At 25.2% G+C, this 21254-nt stretch overlaps 1 protein-coding gene across 1 annotated transcript; it reads left to right on the forward strand.

Moving 5' to 3' along the window:
- Positions 1-6446: 6446 nt before the first annotated feature.
- LOC114386337 lies at positions 6447-7426 on the forward strand. The gene has a single exon (XM_028346329.1). The coding sequence runs from the start codon at positions 6581-6583 to the stop codon at positions 7130-7132; it is 552 nt and encodes a 183-aa protein (XP_028202130.1). The 5' UTR covers positions 6447-6580; the 3' UTR covers positions 7133-7426.
- The last annotated feature ends 13828 nt before the right edge of the window (positions 7427-21254 follow it).

A 21254-nucleotide genomic window follows, 5' to 3' on the forward strand; every position in this document is an offset into this window, starting at 1 on the left:
TGGTATGAAGGAGAGATATAATATGCTAAAAATTATACTTTTATTTCATGGAATTTACATCTTTTACATTTTACTTTAATTTAAAAATTTATCTTTTATTTTTCTATTTAATATTTCTTTTCTCTAAACCAAACACACCCTAAAAATGTTCTTTAATTTGTTGTGATAATGCATTTAATAGTATTGATTCTATAATAAATTTTTACAATTTTTTTCAAATATTATTTTTAATTAAATTCAAATATAGCAAATTATTATAAAATTAAAACTTTCAAATATTATTTTTAAATAAATCAATATATTATTATGAAAACTTATAAATATTATTTTCTAAAGTCATATGAAAAATGCAAATTCAAATTTTCTCTGTATGACCTTTTATTTTCTTTTTTCGGTTAACTAAAATGAAAATATTTTTATTTGTATCTCATTTTCTATCTTTTCATTCCAATTTTGATATATCAATGCATTAATCATGTCAAATTCTCTCCTATCAAGCCATCATTTTTTTACCCATAGGAATTTAATATAATATTTAAAGATTTAAAACACTCACACACCCTGCTCATCAACTGAGCTAAATCCATTAATTATCAAACCATCACTTTAATGTTGTTGTTTTATCACCCATTCACAATCCACGTCGCTTCCTTTGTTACCATCCCAAAACCTCACCTCTAAAATTCTGCCAATGCTGTTATGCCTTGGGTAATTGTGACTACCGACCTTAAAAGACTTTAATATTTAACAATCTACCTTGATGTGAAATATGAATGGCCCGTCACCCTAGCTATGTCAATTCTAGATGCAATTCTTAAGATGAGATTGCTTAAGCCATTGTAATGGAAAAGGTTGTTATACATGTGAAGCTATGGAATATTTTGTTTCAATAGAGGTGCAGTTTTAGGAAGTGAAGAAAAGGATGACAATAACAAAGTAGCAATGCTAGTTGACAAAATATTATCACTTAGCATTTGTTTCACATTTCTAACCCTAGTATAAATGTACTCGTGCACTTTGATATTGTCACTTGTTCTAATGCTAGAAAGGTGAAACATATGGCACATTTTGGTAAAAAATTGAACAAATTTATCTTGTGACATTTTTAGATTGCATAATGTTTTTCTCTTTTAATTTTTGGGATTTTCCACAATTCAAAGATAATCTTGACCGACCTAACATTTATTCTTCTCATGTTATACATAAGGTTATATATCATTTTATTTTCCTTAATGCAATTGTATAAAAAGAGTTACTAATTTTATAGGTAATCATGACATATAACTAGATAGACACTAGACGGAAGAACCATACTTGGATGTCTTCTCACAATTAAGATGTGATACCTCAAACAACTACACCAAGTTGGGAAATTCAACTACAATTATATGCGCTTCCGGTCCCTTAGAGAAATTAGTCTCTGCTTCTGGCCACCACTATTTTATACCAATATCACAACCAACAAAAAAAATCTTATGTGTACACTTTCACCATTGTGGATCATCTTATGCTCAATCTTAACTTTTTTCTTTATTCTTTATCTATATGTCAATCTCATTTAATTGTCTAATTTGTTAATTAATTGTTGCTTAAAAAATAAGACACCACAACAAAGATGTTCTCAAAAATGCATATTTTAAATCATGACATTAATTTTTTTTATTGTTTCTAATATAACTTTTAGAAATATATTATTTAAACACAGTTTTTTAACAAACTTTTCTTATAAATTTTTTATTCTGAAATAAATTAATTCAAATACACTTTTTTTAATTTTTGTTTTATAAAAGAAACATTTAACAAGATTAGTTTTAAAACAACAAAAATGCTTTTTATTTAATAGAAACAGAAATAAAAAGATCGAATAGTGATCTGAATCTTACAATAATGCGATTAACTTTTTTTTAAAGTAGAGATAAAAATGCCTCCAAAGGAAAGATACATGTAGAAAACTATAAAATAGTGATGTAAATCAATCGCTTTTATCTTTTTGTTTTCTTTTTTTTTTTTTGTCTAAATGCTTACCCGTTTCCATTTTCCAACTCTCATAATTTTTCTTCTTTTTTTACTCATTACCCCGGACTTCATTTTCTTATGACAGTGCACTTTCCCTGCTTTCCACCTTCACCCGAAATTTGAAGTTAATTCACGAGTCCCCCACTAGCCACTAGCTAGTTTATAAATTGAAGTTAACCAACAACCACCCCCACCCCCCCAAATAACACTACAATAATGCGATTAACTAGAAATCGTTAATTATTTTTTATTTATTAAAAATTTGTTTACTAAAGATATTCGTACTCAAATCAGATAAAATTATTATAGATAATAAATATTTTTTTAAAATATTTAATGTAACTACATACTCATAATTCAAATAAGATCATTATGATTAATTCTTTATAAATGAATTTTCTGTATCATACATTTTTTGTTTTATTTTTTCAATGGCATGCATATCTTTTGATTTTCAAGTGTGTAGATGAAGAAGAGAAATAGAAAAAAAATGTTTTTTTTAAAAAAAGTAATGATATAATCATTATGTTTGGTTGATGGGATAAAGTGAAAAGAAAAAAAATAATATAATGTAAGATTATTTTTAATTATTTGATATAAGAAAAAATAAAAGGAAAGAGAAGTAAAAGTTTCTTTGTTCTTGTTTAATTGAATATATTGTGAGATTTAGTTTAATTAATTAATATGTATAAATTGTTATAAATCTTTTTATATTTATCTTTAACTCTTACCGATAAAAAAGTTGAATAAAAACTTAGAGGAGAGAAAAATATATATTTAAAAAATAACACACACCATTAAATAATATATATAAAAAAGTTGAATAAAAACTGAGAGGAGAGAAAAATATATATTTAAAAAACAACACACACCATTAAATAATATATATGCACATGTGATTCTATGAAGAATATTTTTGTCCTTTTAATTCAAAGTGTTTAGTCCCAAATTGGAGAGAGCCATTTTAATACCAGAGAACACCAGTTAAAACAGGTAATAAGTTTTTTTAAAATAAATTGTTTTCCAATAGTTTTTTTCCTAAAAAATGTTATCCCCAAATTTTCAAACAGTTTTTCCCTTTTATTTTTATAGATATTCTTTTTTTGTATTATTATATAAAAGCTTCTTTTTTGTTGTATCCAATTTTTACTTTTTTTACAAACTTACACAAACAAAAACTGGTTTTGATTAAAATTGTTCAAATAATCTAATTTTTGCGATAACGGAATTGTGCTTCTTTCCCTTCTTTTCTTTTTTTCTATCTCTCTTTTTTTTTTTCATTTCTACCAAACAAAGTGGAGTAGAAAGTAGATCCATGACGAACATTTCCCTTATTTTTTTAATTTGAACATCTGCAAATTAAGTACTTGTTCAATATTAAAAATGTTTTTCAATTTTATTATTAATTAGAAAATATTATCCTATTTTATATTATTTTTTCTTTTAAAAATAGTACATAAAATGATAAGAATAAAATACATTTTTTATTATTTTTATTTTTTAAAATAAGAGAATTGTGTTTTGTTGTGAATTAACAGGAACTATATGTGAATAGTCACAACAATTATTTTTTGTTGATTGGGGTGGGGCAATGCCTCAAAACCCATGGAAAAACTTAAGAATCACTACTAGAAGAATTACAAATCTCACGTCCCATGAAAGGGCCCAAACCAAAATCAGGAAATTTATCAGCATGCTTACACATTATATATAATTTTTGAATAATTTTATAAACTAAATATATATATATATATATATATATATATATATAACTTTTATTCATTTTTCATAGAATTAAGCTATATTACCATGTAATTTATATGTTTATAACCAATATTTATAAATAAAAAAAAAACTTTTTTTCTTTTTCATTACATCACCCATCTTATTTTGTACTTACTTCGCTTATTTATTTTTCTGACTTAATTAAGTTGCTAGAATTAATTGTCATAAATAATGGTTGAAAGTAGAATTATCTTAAAATTTTCGTTTTCTTAGGTGTATGTACAATGTATATACCTAAAGAAACATAATAAAGATTCTTATATTGTGATAAATAGGTTGTACATGAACTATATATAGTACTATGCTTTTTGTTGTAAAAAGATTATTTCTACCATTACAATGAAAAAAAAATACATTTTGTAAATTTCTAATGGAGTGATAGGAGAAGGAAATACATTCTCACTTCTTTTTTCTTTTTTTTCAAATGCCCGTTGTGTGAAAAACAGATACAACAATAATTTTGTGACCATTCAAGTTAAGACTCTTGAAAATATAATTATTAAAAATAATTTTAAATTGTAATAATATCTGAAAATTAATTTATAATAATATTTATAAAAATATTTTGATTAAAAGTCAACAATGTCGTGGTCGTTTTATGATTAAAATGAAATTGGACCACTAAAAGGAAATTGAAATAAATAAATGGACTCCCCACTCCCACCCAATTGACAACACAGCCGTTCTAGTATTTGTTCCTTTAAACTTTTTATTTTTTTTTAGCATTAGATTAGATAATGACTTCAAATCATTATGCCGTGAATTTTATTCTCCCTCGAACATAAGTTTTTTTAGTGAGAAAAAAATTAATTGAGTTGGATCTGAAAAATTTATTAGGATGTATCAAAACTTAATAAACACTTAATTATTCACCAATGAATACCCCACAAGTTACATCAGTAACGAAAATGAAACTCATGTTGAATGTAAGTTAGTGAAACTTGTATGTTTATCTTTTTTTTTTAAATATTTACAAATTTTGATAATCTTCACTTATTTAATAATTTATAAACTAGTTAATAAAAATTTGCATAATAAGACTATATAAAAATTATTATTAGATTTTTTTTAAAAATGATTAGATTTTAAAACTAGGTTACCCTTTATTTGATTGAGGAAGAATGGGTAAAATAAATAGGTAATAAACTAGAAAGAAAAATATATTTTGTAGTTCAGGAGAAAAAAACAAACTATGAAATTTACAACAAAAGTGTTCTCTCCTTGAAATTATATTTGTTTTGACAGAAATGGAATGAAAAATATTAAAAAACATAAAACAGACTAAACTTTTATTTTACTCCTTTTTCATACAACATAAGAATAATGAGATATTTTTGTGAGACTCGGATCTCTTATTATTTTGTAATTTCTATTTTCTCATCGTTCTTTTTTTTTTTTTACATTGTGGTAAAAATAATTTTACATTCATCATTTTTATTTATTTATTTCTACTTATTCTTTATTCACCCAAATAAATCAGAAAGATATTTCTTAGTTTGCTTTTTTTCCTCCCTATTCCTTTTCAGAAAAATAATTTTTCCTCTCTATTTATTCCTTTTACTATTCAATCAAAATTTGAAACGTAATGGAAAGAAAATAAGAATTAAAAAGAAGTCTTTTATTGAATTAAAAAGGATATTCATCCATCTACTATCTGTAGTTTTATTTAAAAAATCATAAAACTCATTTAATATACTCATACTTTTTTCCTATTGTTTTAAATTAAAGAAACGAAAAGAAACTCATTTTCTCTTACTTTTATTCATTTAAATGATAAAAGACCAACATATATATATATATTATTTTCTCTTAACTTGATTTTCTGATATTTTATTTCTTTATTTTTTCTCCACATAACATAAGTGATTCATTTTATTAAAGGAATTTTTTCTTAATTTTAAAAAATAAATATAAATAATTAAATTAATTTTAAAAAATAAGTCATATGATTAACTTAGTGTAAGACTTTGTTGTATTGATGAGGTGAGAGAACAATCTAAATAAAAATAAAATTTGCGTTTAATTTTTTTTCTCGTGTAAAATAATCATGTATCGTGAAGGATACCAATCTTTGATTTGGTGGATGAAAGAAAATTGTAGTCACTAGTCTAAGAACAAAATTAATTTAAAAGTTAAATCACCTCGAAGAAATATATTAACCACACACTTAATATCAAAAGAATATTATAATACTTGTAGCTTGTAATTTATTTTGTTCCCAATACAAGTTGTCACTATCTTTGGGCCTTTTGATACCTTCCATCTCTCAAGGCCACGCTTTCCCCATTTGCCATTCATTCATCACCGTCGGTGCCCGAGCTCGCACGAATCCCTATCCTCATCCAATCCAACGGCCACAACCCAAAGGCAACACTAACCCATAAAAGAGGCTACACGACACTCCAAATCCATGTCCAAGAATAGCCTTTATTATTTATTTCTCTCTCTCTCTCTCTCTTCCTTTCTTTAAATTAATTAATTTTCAAATCTTCTAGGCATCTTTCTTTCTCCTACTCTAGTCCAACAATAACAAACTGCCTTTACAATGTTCCCCAAATTAAAATATTCCTTGAATCCCCCCTTCTTTCTACTTTTCCCATATTTTGACCATCACTCTCTCTTTTCCCTTCCCCTATATAAATGTTTCCACCCCCCACATCTCTCTCCTCATCCTTAACCATTCCCACTTGCAATCACTTTATCATACCAATACCAATCTAGTTTCATATTTCATTTCATCTTCTTCTTTACTTATTTTTCCCTTCTTCTTTTCAATTAAATGGAGGAAAGTTTGGTGCCAAAGAGGCCTAGAGAAGAAGCCCAAGTGGAAGAAGAAAAAGGCTTGAACTTTGAAGAAGATTATTCCTCATCCTCAAAGAGGCACAAGCCATACAACCACATCCTCTCACTTCTTGATTCAGAGGAAGAGGACTCAACACAAGACCTCTCCCCTCTCATGACAACCCTCCAACAAGAAATCACTTGTGCCTCCAAAAATACCCTAGATGCCCTTTTGGTGTGCCCAACTCAAGAAAATGACCAAAACACCCTCACAATCACTAGTTTAGAGGACAATAATGCAACAACCTCACAAGTTTTGAAGGAAGATGAAGAGAGTGACAAGGAGAGGGTCATGAAACATCTCCTTCAAGCCTCTGATGATGAACTTGGGATTCCAAATAGTGGGGATGGGTTATGGGGTTTTGAAGATAATGAATTTACTAGTGGGGATGGATTTTCTTCTTTGTGTGACAAGTTGTGGGAGCTTGAAGATGAAAGAGCTAACTACTATGCTTTCTTGCAATCTGAACTCTTCCTAGGGGGGTATTAGGATAGTGGAAATTATTATTACCTGGGTGAAATTCTGGATGAGAAAAAAAAAAAGAAAGGTGATAACATAGTATGTAGGCTCAAAGATGGAGGAATATTTTTTAAAATTTTATTTAGTTTGATTTTTTAAGGCCTCTTTTGTAAAGATCACGGGAAGTCTATGTTGTCATTGCTTATTATCTACAGTTAGGCAGTGCCACTTTTGCAGGTCAATCTGTACTTCCGCACTGGAAAAATTAATTAGATACTCACATTAAAAAAAAGGGAATATTAGACTATTTTTTTTCCTTTCTAATTTTTAATTTCTTATCATCTCTTTTTTACCAAGATTCGATGGAGTTTGGAATCCAGGTTGGATTGTTTGCTCCGTGACCGAAACGGACTCTACAGTTTTTTTTTTTACCCAATCTATTACATTTGAAACTTGAAAGGGTTCGACCACAAATAAAGGATAAATAAATAAGTAAATCTAAAAATAATATATAATTAAATTTTTTAGTAATTATTTATTAATAAATTAAATTTTATACTATGATCAATTATTAACATGTAATTTGTTAGTTACGTAAATGAAATTTTTAACAATATTTGGACAAAGAGATTAAAATAGTTTTTTTTTAATTATAGAACTTAAAAAAACCAATTTTAAATTTGAAGATAAAAAATAAATTTATGTTAAATTTTAAGAATACAAATATATTTAAATCTTAAACATATGAAAATTGAATGATTTAATTTCTATTTAAAAAACAAATAGATCTGTGGTGACTCTTTTTCTCTAACTTGTTAGAGAGTATCTATTGAAAAAAAAAGTAATTCTTTAAATAGCTACTTTATTCCTCAAAAGTTTAGTCTTTAAATCTCAACGGAGAAATACTTTACCTTGACCAAGAATAAAATAAAAAAAGAGTAAATTATATTCATATTTTTTTATTTTTATTAAATTACATCTGATATTTATCCTTTTTTATATTATTTTTATCTTTTTTTAATGTTATTGATTAACGTAAATTGAAATATGTGAACATAATTTAATAACAAATTAACAACTAATCTTGTAAATGAATATTTTTTAAGATAATAACAATTTTTTCTTTAATATTTAACTTTATTTTATTATTGTTAACACTTGAATAAAATGCACCTTTTGATTGATACATTATATCAAACACATATTTATCAAAAATAAATATTTCAAAGAAATGAGTTAACAAAAAGCTGGAAATATGTCTAATAAAAATGCAGCAATCAAACCATTCAACACGCACCAAAAAAGTTGAACTGAAATAAAGAAGAAGAAATAATGTTAACAAAAAGCTGAGTTCCGTCTAATTAGAGAAAAAATAAAAAAAGGAAAAATGTTAAAATATTCTCATATTGAAAATAACGCCATATCTTTTATATAGTTAAGAGGAAAAAGATAAAGACATTTTAGACATAAATTTTCATTAAAAGTCATGTAATCAACATGCGCCTATTTTTTTAAAAAATTATTAAACAATGTTTAGGAGGGAGGAGGTTTAGGTGTAATGTGAGCTAAAAAATTAAGGAATTTTTTATAGGGTGCAAAAAAAGAGGAGGTGTTAAGTGCAATTTAGAAAAAATACAGGGGGTGCGAGTGTGAGGAAGAAGATGGAGGTATTTTAAACATAATTTTTCATTAAAAGTCATATAATCGGCATGTGTCTACTTTTTGTTAAATTATTAAATGATTTTTAGGAGGAAAAGTATCTTAATGTAATGTGAACTAAACAATTAAAAAAAATTGTAAGGTGTAAAAAATGAGGGGTGTCAGATGCAATTTAGAAAAAAATACAAGAAATGTGAGTATAATTTACTCTAAAAAAAAGCCTAGACAAGGAACAAATTAATACTTCTAAATTTTATGTATTTACACACTTAATATTTCTAGTGAAAAAAGTTTATGCATTGATATCGTAAAAAATGTATAGTTATCTATTCATAATAATTGTATATAATAAGTTTGTTAACTTTTAAAATAATTATCTAAAAATAATTCAAACAATAATTTATGATAAAATGATAGTATAGAACAATTTTATACTATTAATATTAATATATAGACATTAAATTCATAATTAATTTATGTAAATATATAATATCAAAATATTCAACTATTAGAGAGTAAGTTGGGTTTAGGTTAACTTCATCTAATTCGTTTAAACTTCTGATATCTTTCATTACCTCTATTATTGTTTCATTTATTTCCTTCCTATCATTTTAAGCAATACGCAATGTACATCCTAAGAAATGCGAAAAACAATATATTTTACAAGTTCGGTTGAATAACCATTTTTTCTCCAATGAAGTGAGATGGAAAGTAAAAAAACAGAAAAATACATTTATTTTATTTGGAGCTATATTATATAAATTTAGTATATTTTAAGTCAAGAACAAATACATCGTTATATTTTTATCTTACCTACTTTTTTGCTTTGAGGAAAACAATTTCAGACATGCGTATTTCTCATGTAGTTTCATGGTGGAGCACTACCACTTGGATCACACATTTCACAAAATTTATTTGTTTATATTTTGATATTTAATCTAATTAAATTGTCAACTGTAATAAAATAATATAGTACATGTAAGGTTGTCAAAATTAAATTAACAACGTTTTTTTTTGTAAAATATTTACCTATAAAATAAGGAGTTTTGTGGGTAGATATGGGAAGAAGTAGATAATGTCAATAAGATTGTACATTCCTCCGTTTGAGATTGACTCAAATATTTAAGAATTTGACTAGATATTATATATAAGAGTTTTTTTTTTTGTTTTTTTACAAAAGATATTATAAGAGTTTGTTGGAAAAGCAAGGACGGTTATAAAGTAGTTGTGATATAAAGGAAATTAAAATGACCGACAAATATTATTCTGTAATTTTATTTTGATAGCGAATTGTTTCTCTTTGGTACTAGTTTTTGTGTTCTTTTCCTTTTTATTTATGCATCTATTCTTCTTCTTGATTGTCCTTTTGTTGGGTAGGACGCAAAGAAAGTCATGTGACACATCTCAGCTATAATGAACTCCTTCTCTTATGACTATTATTATTCAATATCTTAAACAATTGATTTTACAAAATAAAGGATGGGCCCATAAAAAAATAAAGGATGGTTTTACAACGACTGAATAGTTGGCTGTTTAAAAAATGACTTAATAATTATTGTTGATCTACTTCTTTCACTGAATGAAGTTTATTTTTATGACTGTGTGGACTAAATGAATTTATATAAAGATGAATTGGAGGCAATTTTAATGAAAATATAATATAAATACTTTTTGAACATTTTTGGAACAAAATAATATTTTTAAAAAAGGTAGGAGAAAAATTATATTAATACCAAAATAGGAAGAAGAAGAAAACAACTCCCGAATTCTTTATTTCACATACAAAAAGTATGAAATATGAAATTCAAATACCAATGTTCTTAGATTAAAAAGAGAGAAGTTGATGGATAACGGATAAATTATGGATTGGTGGTCCTTGTTTAAAATTAAAAACTTGCCCAACGACGTGGAGATAAGTCTTCGGTAAAATTTCAATTCAAAATAGAAAAATTAACAAAACACCAAAGTCTTGTAATGTGACTTTCCTTAAAAACATTGAGAGTGTCATTAACAATTGTTGTGGTAGTTGCACTTGCTTTTGTTGGTGGGTGTTTTAAGTATGGTGAAGTGCTTCACCAAATTAGGAGTGCATCGCATTGATGAGGTAATGAAGAGTGGGGAAAGTACTCAATTTCCTGTCAATGTTTAGTTAAGGACGTGTTTGATTCAAAGGAGAAAAATAAAGTAGAGAAAAATATAAGAAAGATAATTTGAAAATAAAAATAAAAATAAAATGATATGTTAGGTTGTTTGATTTAAAAGAAATAGGTGAGAAATGATATTTTTGTGTTAAAAAAAATTGATTTTTAGTCTAGAAAATCAATTTTTTGTCTTACCTGCAAACGGAAAGAGAGAAATTTTAACCACCACTTTTAACTTTACTCTCTAATACCAAACTCCACCGCGGGCTTCATTTTCATCTTGGGTCTTTTATTTCTTTTTGCACATTCGAGAACACAGCCTTGGCTAATCTAGACACATGAATTTTGTTACCTAAGAAGAGATAATAGTACACTTTCTTACGCATTTTGTTATTAGTTAAAATTTATCATATATTATAAAATTATAAGTAAATCTCATTAAATAAGAAATCAAGCTCATAAAAATTAATATAACTTCTTAATAAGTATTAATCTATAATATTTCTATATACATATATGTGACCCAAATCTTGTATCATCACAGTTTTTTTTATAGACCAATATTAATTTATTAGTGGTTAATTTTTTGTAGTGAAGAAATTCAAACTCACCATTTATCTCTATTTTCTTCTCTCTTCATTATAAGTCAATTTTATAACTCTTCTTATATCGCCAAAATAAAATATACATGCTGAGAAGATGTTCTTTATATAATTAAGTTTATCTTTGATTTCATTCATTATAAAAATAATTATTTATTTTGTTAATTTTTTGAAGAAAAAAAAAAACTAATCATTATTTCTCAGAAATTGTAATCTTTGCTAAACATATAGTTCTAACTTTCATCTCAATTTTGTCAAACTTTGATATGCATGCTCAAAAGATGATGTTTTAGGTCATGATTAATTCCTCCCTTCTCCCATTCCCAAGAATCTGCCTAACCTATTGAGTGGTTCGAGAAGAGTTTTAAGCCCAGTTTGCGCAAGAATTGTCAAGGAAAAATTATCTCAAATTTAGTTATGAAAAGAATTGCCATTCTTTTTAGGATGTAACTATGTAAATTTTGTATTTTTTTTTTCCTTTCTAAATCTTAGATGGCAGGTATTTCTTATAAGAAGCTACTCTCTGTCTGAACATGTTTTTTGCTTTTATTTTTGTATAAAAATTACTTTGTACATGTTAGGAGGGTTTATAGGGTTGTTTGTTCCGAAATTACTTTGTATTAGTCTAGTCTAGACGGTTTTAAAATTCTGCCTTCAAAAAAACAATTTAATGGGAAAGGATATCATGTTGTGAGAATTTGTTAAAGATGTAAAAACGATATAAAAACAGTGATAAAGTATGTTTGATAAAATTAAGTAAAAGTAATTAAAAATTGGAAAGTTAGCTAATAATTGAAAATTAAAAGCTGATAGTTAAAAGTTAAAAAATTAATTTATTAAATTATAAATATTTAATAAAATTAGCTTTTGAAGTAATTAAAAAGTATAAAATGAAATAAAAAACATGATTTATTGAAAAAAGTAACAAGAAAAATAAATAAATATATAGGATAAAAATGAAGAAAAATATAAAAAATTAAAAACTAACATTTTAAAAAATATTACCTTAAATAGTGTTTCAAAAAATATTTTAAAAAATTATTTAAACAATCAAATAAAATTTTCAACCAATAAAAAAGACGTTAACTCTTTCAAATCATAATCTATTTTATAATATTGGTAAAAAAAAACTATTATAATAGAGGAGATTTTTAGTTGCTGCAACGTAGAGTATGAGATCGTATGTCATAAAGACAATTTACTTTAGTCTAATTGCCCTCTATAAGTCAACTATATAAGTAATTTCACCGGCCTACTCGTATTTTAAAATATGTCCACTTCATTTTCTTGAAAGATAGATATATATATTATATTTGTTTTTTTTAAAGACCAGCAACCCTGTTCGAATTTGCAAATAATAATAAATATATGATTTTATTTAAATTTGAATTAAAAATAATAATACTCATAATAAAAATAATTTAAATATGTACAAATTGTAAATACTTAAGAAACAAATTTTACTCCAACAAGTTGGTATAAGGATTATTGTGTAACTGATATTTTAGCAAGTGTATTTAATAGAACAAATATTTATTTTATATAATTAAAATTTATAATTAATAAATATTATCAAATATTAAATTATAAATGAAATTCTCTCATTGAATTTTTTTTTTGCTAAAACACTATCGTTGAAGAATTAATGTTAGCTAAAAACAATATCGTTCAACATAAGTATCATATTCATGTTAGGAGTGTAGTTAAATTTGGAAGGTAAAACATATATATCCAAAATTGGTTTTTGATGTTTGGTTGCAGCTTATTAAATTGTTCGGTTTATATTAAAAGCAAAAGAAAATATATCATATGCTTATCAGGAGTATACTTGAATTTTGAAGATAAAATACTACATGTTTAAAATTAGTTTTTAATATTTAATTAAAGTTTGTTAAACAATTCAGCTGATATTAAAAATAGGAGAGTGTATACCATATGATGTTAGGAGAATAAAATCTATCAATTGATGGGAGAAAAATATTCTAATGAAAGTCAATGTGAAAAAGAGTAAAGAGAGTGAAAGTCCAATTAAAATGAAAACATACAACTTTACATATATATATATATATATAGAAAGAGAAGAGGGATGTGAAGAGAAAAAATATAAAAAGCAATTAATTAATAAATAGATAAAAATTTAATTTTGACAACATGGGTTTTTTTTTTTTGTTTTTTCTTTAGGTATTAGAAAGTCAAAAACTAATTCTTAAAGTAATATGAGATTCATTTAAAAGAATGATATTTTTCAACAAATATTTTCATACAAGGGTCAAGAATAGGATTTTTAAAAAAAAGCATGATTATAATAGTTTTTTTTTACCAATATTATAAAATAGATTTTCAACAAATATTTTCATACAAGGGTCAACAAATATTTTTCAACAAATATTTTCAACAAATACTTTCAAGAACAATATTATTTATTAACCATGTCACATTATGTGTTGATACAAGGGAAGTATTTAAAGCTTGATTTCACCTTATAAAATATTAAAATCAATAATAGGATTTAAAATCAGTTCTTATTATAAATATTGTGCTGATCTAAGTAAAATTGGATTAAGATTTCTTAAGCAAGACTTAACTTTTGAATCTTGTGAATGAAAAAAAATGATTGAATAAAAATACGTTAGTTAATATAGTTAACCAAGATATTCAATAAACTCATTAGTTATTACCACATTTTATCTACTATGATCTAAAACAACAACAAAAAATACAATTTTTTAAAACAAAAGGATGTTGAAATGTAAATTTATGAATATACATCAAAATAAAATTTTATAATTTTCATAAATAGTGACAAAATTTTCTATAATAATTAAGTCACTAAACTATTTTATGTTAATTGAGTGTAAACACAGAATTTTTAGAAGAAGAGAAAAAGTATTCTTAGGAAAATAAATAATAAATACATTATATATAGATAGAGAAATTTTATTATTAAAAATATCAATTTTAAGAATTTTTTATTTTGAATTAAGAAAATTATGTTTACCAAAAGCCATTTTTATATATTATTTATTATTTTCAACATAAAAATTTAATTCAATGTTAAAAATTCAATATTTATTTAAGGAAAAAATATGTTATCTGTATATAAATTTGGTTTTAGCTCTGATACTTTTATTTTAACTCTATAAAAAACAGTGATTTTTGTTTTCTCTTACAATGAAAATCGTTTGTGATAAAAGAAAAAAATTATTATTTTTAAAAATTAAAAAATCAAATTGATTAAAGTTAAAGTATGAAAATACAATTTTTTTATTAAAAGTATAAAGAATAAAAATAAATTTTACACTTGATTGAATAACCATAAATTCGTTTTTTTTTTTATTTTCATCTTCTTTCTTCCCTTTTATTACTTTCTAAAACCAAACAGAAAGTTAAACAAGCATAACTTTAAGAAATAAAATAAAAGCAAATGGTGCATATAAAAATATTAAAACAGCATCGAGCCCGTTAACTTTTTAAGACTGATATGAATCTTTTAAAATTCCAAACAAAAAATTGATAAGTTTTAGATTAAGTTTCTTATTTTTATTATTATTAAAGATCTGAATAAATTAAATGATGATTGATGACACATATTTTTTGTTAAACATTTATTATAGAATTTCAAAATAAATACTTAGTCATTATTAGTATTTAATTAGAGATTAATAAATAACTTGGTTTAAGAATATAAATAATTTCATCTAAATCTTTTCTATAAAACATCTTTTGTTTGGTTGGAAAATAGTATAGGCCTAAATGCCAAAGTGATAGAAACGTTTGGATCCGCAGAATGAGGTGACATTGACCTGGCGACTAAGCTTTGCCTTGCCTTTGTCTGCCATGTTTATGGCTTTATGCTATGCTCAGTATGGTGAATGCTCTCACCTCCCAACATGCATCTTATTAATATCCCTAATATATTAATCATCACACTTTGTTTATTTTATTTTTTTATTTATAAATGCTAACACTTATTTTATACCCACGTGACATCACTTTAACAATTCTCATGTGTCATTCTCATAAAAGAAAATTTATGATATGTTTATTTTTTATGGATCAAATATTATAAGTGTTTTTTAACTTAAGTCAAAAACTAATATTACTAGTGATGTTTAATTTTTTTTTTTGTTTGAGAGAATTTTACAACAATGAAAGAATTAAATATAGATTTTTTATTGAATAGATAATTTCATACATATAAACGTATCACAATTTTATTTCATTGTGTCAATCTTATAATTATATTTATAGATAATTATCTTTATAGATGAATATATAAGAATAGAAAAAAAATTAAGAAAATATGCTTTTAACACATGAATAAGGAAGCAAATAAAAAATTGGTGAGATGCATGTCAAAGGAGAGAAAATAGGTGAATTGAAGTAAAAAAGATAAACTTACCCTTGAATTATAAAATATTGTTAATTTAGCTTTTTTTATTTTAAGTGATAATTTTTTAATTTTTTTAATATTTTGACTTATTTTTTATTATTATTGAGATTATATTTTATGTTTTATTTTTTTATTATATTTAATATGGTGTAAGGATGTTAATGTCATTTTTTAATATTTTTTCTCTCTTTCATTTTTAACTCAATAAAACGGGAGAATATAAGACTTATATTTTTCTTTCCTTATACCTTTGCTCCTACCTAACAACTAAAAAATTATCTCTTTTTCCTATCTTTTCTTTTTTTGACTGAATAATATTGTTCTCATTTCATTATGAATTAAATGTTTAACATAAGAAACCACATGATTAATAGAGTAGAGCTTAGGGAACAATGGAGTCACCCTTGCTAACTCATGAGCAACTCCATTAACTTGCCTCTTAACAAATCATAATACATATGATGGATGCGAAATTAAAATCTTTCTACACTCAACAACAATATTTCTCAGTTCTATCAAGTCTTCACATGCAATATTTATTTTGTCAATTACCATTTTACAACTTAATTCAAACATTACTTGATTAAAATTCATTACCGTTACAAAACGAAGAGCTATTAATAGACCTATGTTCCACCTTCTTAAACATTCATGCATGGTTATCTCCACAATGTCATTGTCGAAACCAATCTCCGTTGGTCGTTACGAACACATAAACCAGTTCTAATGGTATTATGAATCATATGAAAAGTAGAATTCATGTTGCATTTGAGTCATCCATGTTCTAGTTTTCATCAACATTCATTGAAGTGGTTTTGAGTGTCAATTCTACCAACCGATATTTTATCTTTGCACACTTCCAACTTTAGTGAAACTTCTCCCTTCTTCTAACCACAAACTCTCTTGGGACATCATTATTTTTCCAACCTTATCATTCCTCCTCCTCCATATGCTCCATAGCAAGATAAGTTTTTGATTTTTCCTTTCTTCCTATAGCTTTGAAAATAAGGCGAAGAAGAATTCCCTACATTTATCTTTCTTTATTTTCACCTTCTTTACTTCTACTTTGTAAACCACATAGTGTAAGGGATAATTTTTTTTTAGTTTTTTTGTAGATATTCGTAAGTAAAATTTACTAGGGTCAGTATAATAGTAGGGTATAATTCACACAATATTTAAAATTTAAACTTTGTTGTTATCACCAGAGTTCATTTTATTTAGGGTTTGGATCTCTTCATTTTATAATTTTTCAGTATAATCTTATCCCTCAATTCAAAATAAGAGTGAGAAACTTAAATAATAAAATGAAAGGGCAAGTAATTTTTTATGTAAAGATTTTCGATGGAGAAAATTCAAGTAAAAATCTTTTCAGAGTATTTAACATTGTTAAGGGTGTGTGAATGGTATAAATTTCTGATGCCATATTCAATTTATACGGTAAAAAATAAACATTGTTGCATGGTCAACTAAATGATGAGTGCAATCTAAAGCAAGTTTTAAGATAAAATTTTTTACTTTAAATGAGAGAGTTATATGTTAGACTTTTTTGTCAATATATATTACCTTTTTTTCATTATAAAAACTAAAAATAAATAGCAAATATTTTTTGCTGATAAACTTAAAACTAAAACTTTAGTTATTTTATCTTTAGAATAATCTTATATAATTACATATTTAAGACTCGAACTAAAATTAATATCTAATTTATAAGTCAATGCAAATGCAATTGTCCAATCACCTCATACAACACACAAATATCATTTTTCTTAATTCTGCACACATCAATCATTATGGGTACACCAATCATTGAGTCATCTTATAAGACTGAAGCTTTAGATATGTAAAGAATATTATTTGAGTCTATAGTATGATTGCATGTTTGAAATTTCTTATTAAGGTTATGTTTAACAAAATTAGTTGAAAAAAAAAGTTGGAAGCTGATAACTAGAAACTGAAAAACTAGTTTATTAAATTATGAGTACTAGATAAAACTAATGGCTGAAGTAACTAAAAAAAATATGACTAAAAAATAATAAATCATGATTTATTTAAAAATGATAAACATGAAATTTGATAAATATATCTACGATAAAAAGTGAATAAAATATAAAAAATTATAAATTATAAGTTAACATTTTTAAAAAATGTTAACTTTAAATAACTTTTCAAAAAATTATTGAGAAATTACTAAAAAAATTTATTTATTGAAAAAACAAATAAATTTTTTAACTAGTAAAAAAATTAAAAACTAATTAAAATATCTTGACAAACATTATCATAAACGGTCTTCATATAAATTTTAGTTTATTCTAATAAATTTTAAAGTTAAATTTATAAAAATAAACTCTCATACAATAACATTTTTTAAAGAATTTTTTTTCTATATCTAACTAAAGGTATTTAAATCTTCTTATGTAACACTCAACTAATTAATCTCCTGCCAAATCAATCAATTTTGAGAAAAAGTAATACGACTTGATGTCTAAACCAAAAATTAAACCCAGACCTTGATTACCCAAATCTCAAACCAATTGTTTCAAACCATTAAAGAAATACTTAATTCACTAAAATGCATCCTAGGTCCAATTCCATAAACATTTAGATTAGTTGCTTAATTTTTTGGCCAACCCATTGAGGCATGTGGCGACTGAAAATTGACGACAAACAAAAAGTCCATAAAAATGAAAGTCAAGAAACATAGTGACACGACCCTTGAAAATAAAAGGCCCGTGCCGTGCCCGCCATGTAGTTGTTTATTCGTTCCTTTTTATTAATCCTTCATCCATTAATTTCATCTTTGTTTGAATTGAAACTTTTATCAAGTTCAAATCATGCTTGCCTCTTCTTTTACTTTTTCTTCGTTATCTCTTTCAGATGCTGATTGAAACTTTTATATTAATGTCAACTAGCAATTGTTGATTGATGTATTTCATACTTTAATTATGTGTTTTATTTTTGGCGAAAGTCTAATTATGAGTTAAAACTAGGAAATGCAATATATATGAAATAGCAAGGTAAAGTATAACATGCTAACTTTTTTGAGAGAAAAGAAAACATGTTAATAATCTAACGCAATCCATCCATGAATGACATTAACCTAAATGTCACTATGAGAAAAGCTAATACCAATTCCAAATAAAAACTTAGACGCAATTAAGAACAACTAGTGGTTGGTTAGTTAAGGTAATATTTGATCCAATTTGCTTTGAGTTGCTGTTGCTGCATAAAGAAGAAGGTGAACCAACTATATTTTTAATTTTTTTTTTGAAAAAGTTGGTTTTACAAACTTTTAACTCCTATTTCTTTATTTATTTCTCTATTTATTTCAAATTTCTAAATTTGAAAATATACCACTTTCAAAATTTAACTTAAAAACTATAAAACCATATATTGAATTTTAAATAAATATATTTTCTTAGTCTAAACATTTATTTTTAAACCAGTTTTAAGTTCCACAAAAATAAATTATTTGCAGTTGGAATTCAATTCAAAAGCCTGTACTGAAATTCATAATGTATTATAAATAAAGTGTTTTCAAATATTTTTAAGATTGAGGGGGGCACAACTCCATTAAGCCTTCTAATATTTAGTTAAATTACTTAATATTTCTACAAACTCTATTGCTTTTTTTTTTTCAATTACATCACTTATCTTCTCATATATTGTTTTCTTATATCTTTCTAGTGTGTAAAAATTGTTCAATAAAAATTAAAAACAAATATAATTTCTCTTTCCCATCAAGTGTGCATTTGGATTGGAATATTTGTAGAGACTATACTAAGTTTCCATGTAATTTTTTTTATAACCATGCTCTCTCACATTTGATAATATTGCTGCAAATTAAATTACAGTTTTCGATTCTTTTTATCACTGATTTTTTTTTTAGAGATAACGATTAAAGCAAACATATTATTTTCTCTTTTTATTCCCAATATATTATTATTTTAAATACAAAACTAGTTATTACAACTAATTTCATAACTTTTTTTTTTAATTTTACTACAAGAGAACCAATTCTTTTAAGCAATTCAAATAAAATAGATTATCTAGAAATCATTTTTTTTTTGTACATCGGAAAAATGAAAAAGACAAGAAAAAGAACTAACGGGCAAACATTAAATCATTGCCTAAACAAGCAATGACTGAATTAGGGATGGGATGCCCACACTGCCAAAAGATCAGCAACTTTAAACTAACTTATTGATTAATTTTATTAAAGGCACCCATAAGACATTGTGTATAATTTTATTTACCGCTAATTAAGTTTTTAGTTTCTTAACTTTTTTATATTATAATATTTGATCTTTTTTTTTAACTTTTAGTCTTTTATTAATTTTTTATTAGCATTTTCAGTTCCGTTAAACTTTTTTTTCCTTTTTAGTTCCTCATTCATTTTTATTACAATAAAATTAGTCTTAAATATAAAATAAATAAGAGACTAAAAATTATTAAAATAATGATTAGTTTTGAACAATAAAAATAAACACAAGACTAAAAATAACTAAAAAAAAAGAAGGTATTATTTTGCCTCAAGAGAAAGGAAAAGAGGGGTATGGAAAGGAAGGGGCCAAGGGGGATTCCTTTATTTGGTTTGCAAGGTCAATGAAGGAAACATACATAAGGTATTATTTTGTCTATGTAATCATCACTGAGAATCATAATTAGAATGATAGTTTAGAGAAATTTAGTCAATTTAGTTAAAAAATCATAAATTACTTTTTCTATTCTCCAAATCTGCTAAATATTAGAAGGGAAACAAAAATAGGAGAGCATTACGTATAAAAAAAAATAGGAGGGCATAGATTTTAATTCCTCTATACCAAAAAAAATAATTTAATTCCTTATTTTCCTCTCCTTTCCTCCAAAATTTTTTAATTAAAGAAGATTTTTTTTTTTCAAAAAAGAAAACAGCTCTCTTCTTCTTTTACTTCCTTTACTTTCACCTTAACTATAGATAATATATAGCCTAACTTCAAATCATGTTAATACGGTATGAGAAAAAAGTAGGATGATTTATTGTACTGTGAAAAGAAGTAATTTAAAGGGTGCGAAAAACATGGGTCACATATAAGCAGTAATGGCCCATATTTGTCCGGTTGATAAGTTGTGAAATAAATCTCAATTTTTTTCAGAAATTGCTATTTGCAAGTCCCTTTTAACTTAATAGAGTCCTTTTCTTTTTTCAAATTACCCTTGTAACAACATTCTCCCTCATTCCCCCCCCCCCCCTCCCATATACCTCTATACCAGCTTCTCTTTCCGCCTCACAGTCGCACATGCCCTCCAACTTTGAATGGACTTGAGGTGATGGGTATGTGGAGGAAGAGAAAGAGATAATGCTAGGAACATATTCATTC

This window comes from Glycine soja, chromosome 2 (assembly GCF_004193775.1).
Source record: "Glycine soja cultivar W05 chromosome 2, ASM419377v2, whole genome shotgun sequence".
Taxonomy (NCBI): Eukaryota; Viridiplantae; Streptophyta; class Magnoliopsida; order Fabales; family Fabaceae; genus Glycine; species Glycine soja.

Coding starts and splice junctions, on each gene's coding strand:
- LOC114386337 (XM_028346329.1), top strand. CDS start 6,581: ATGGAGGAAAGTTTGGTGCCAAAGAGGCCTAGAGAAGAAGCCCAAGTG.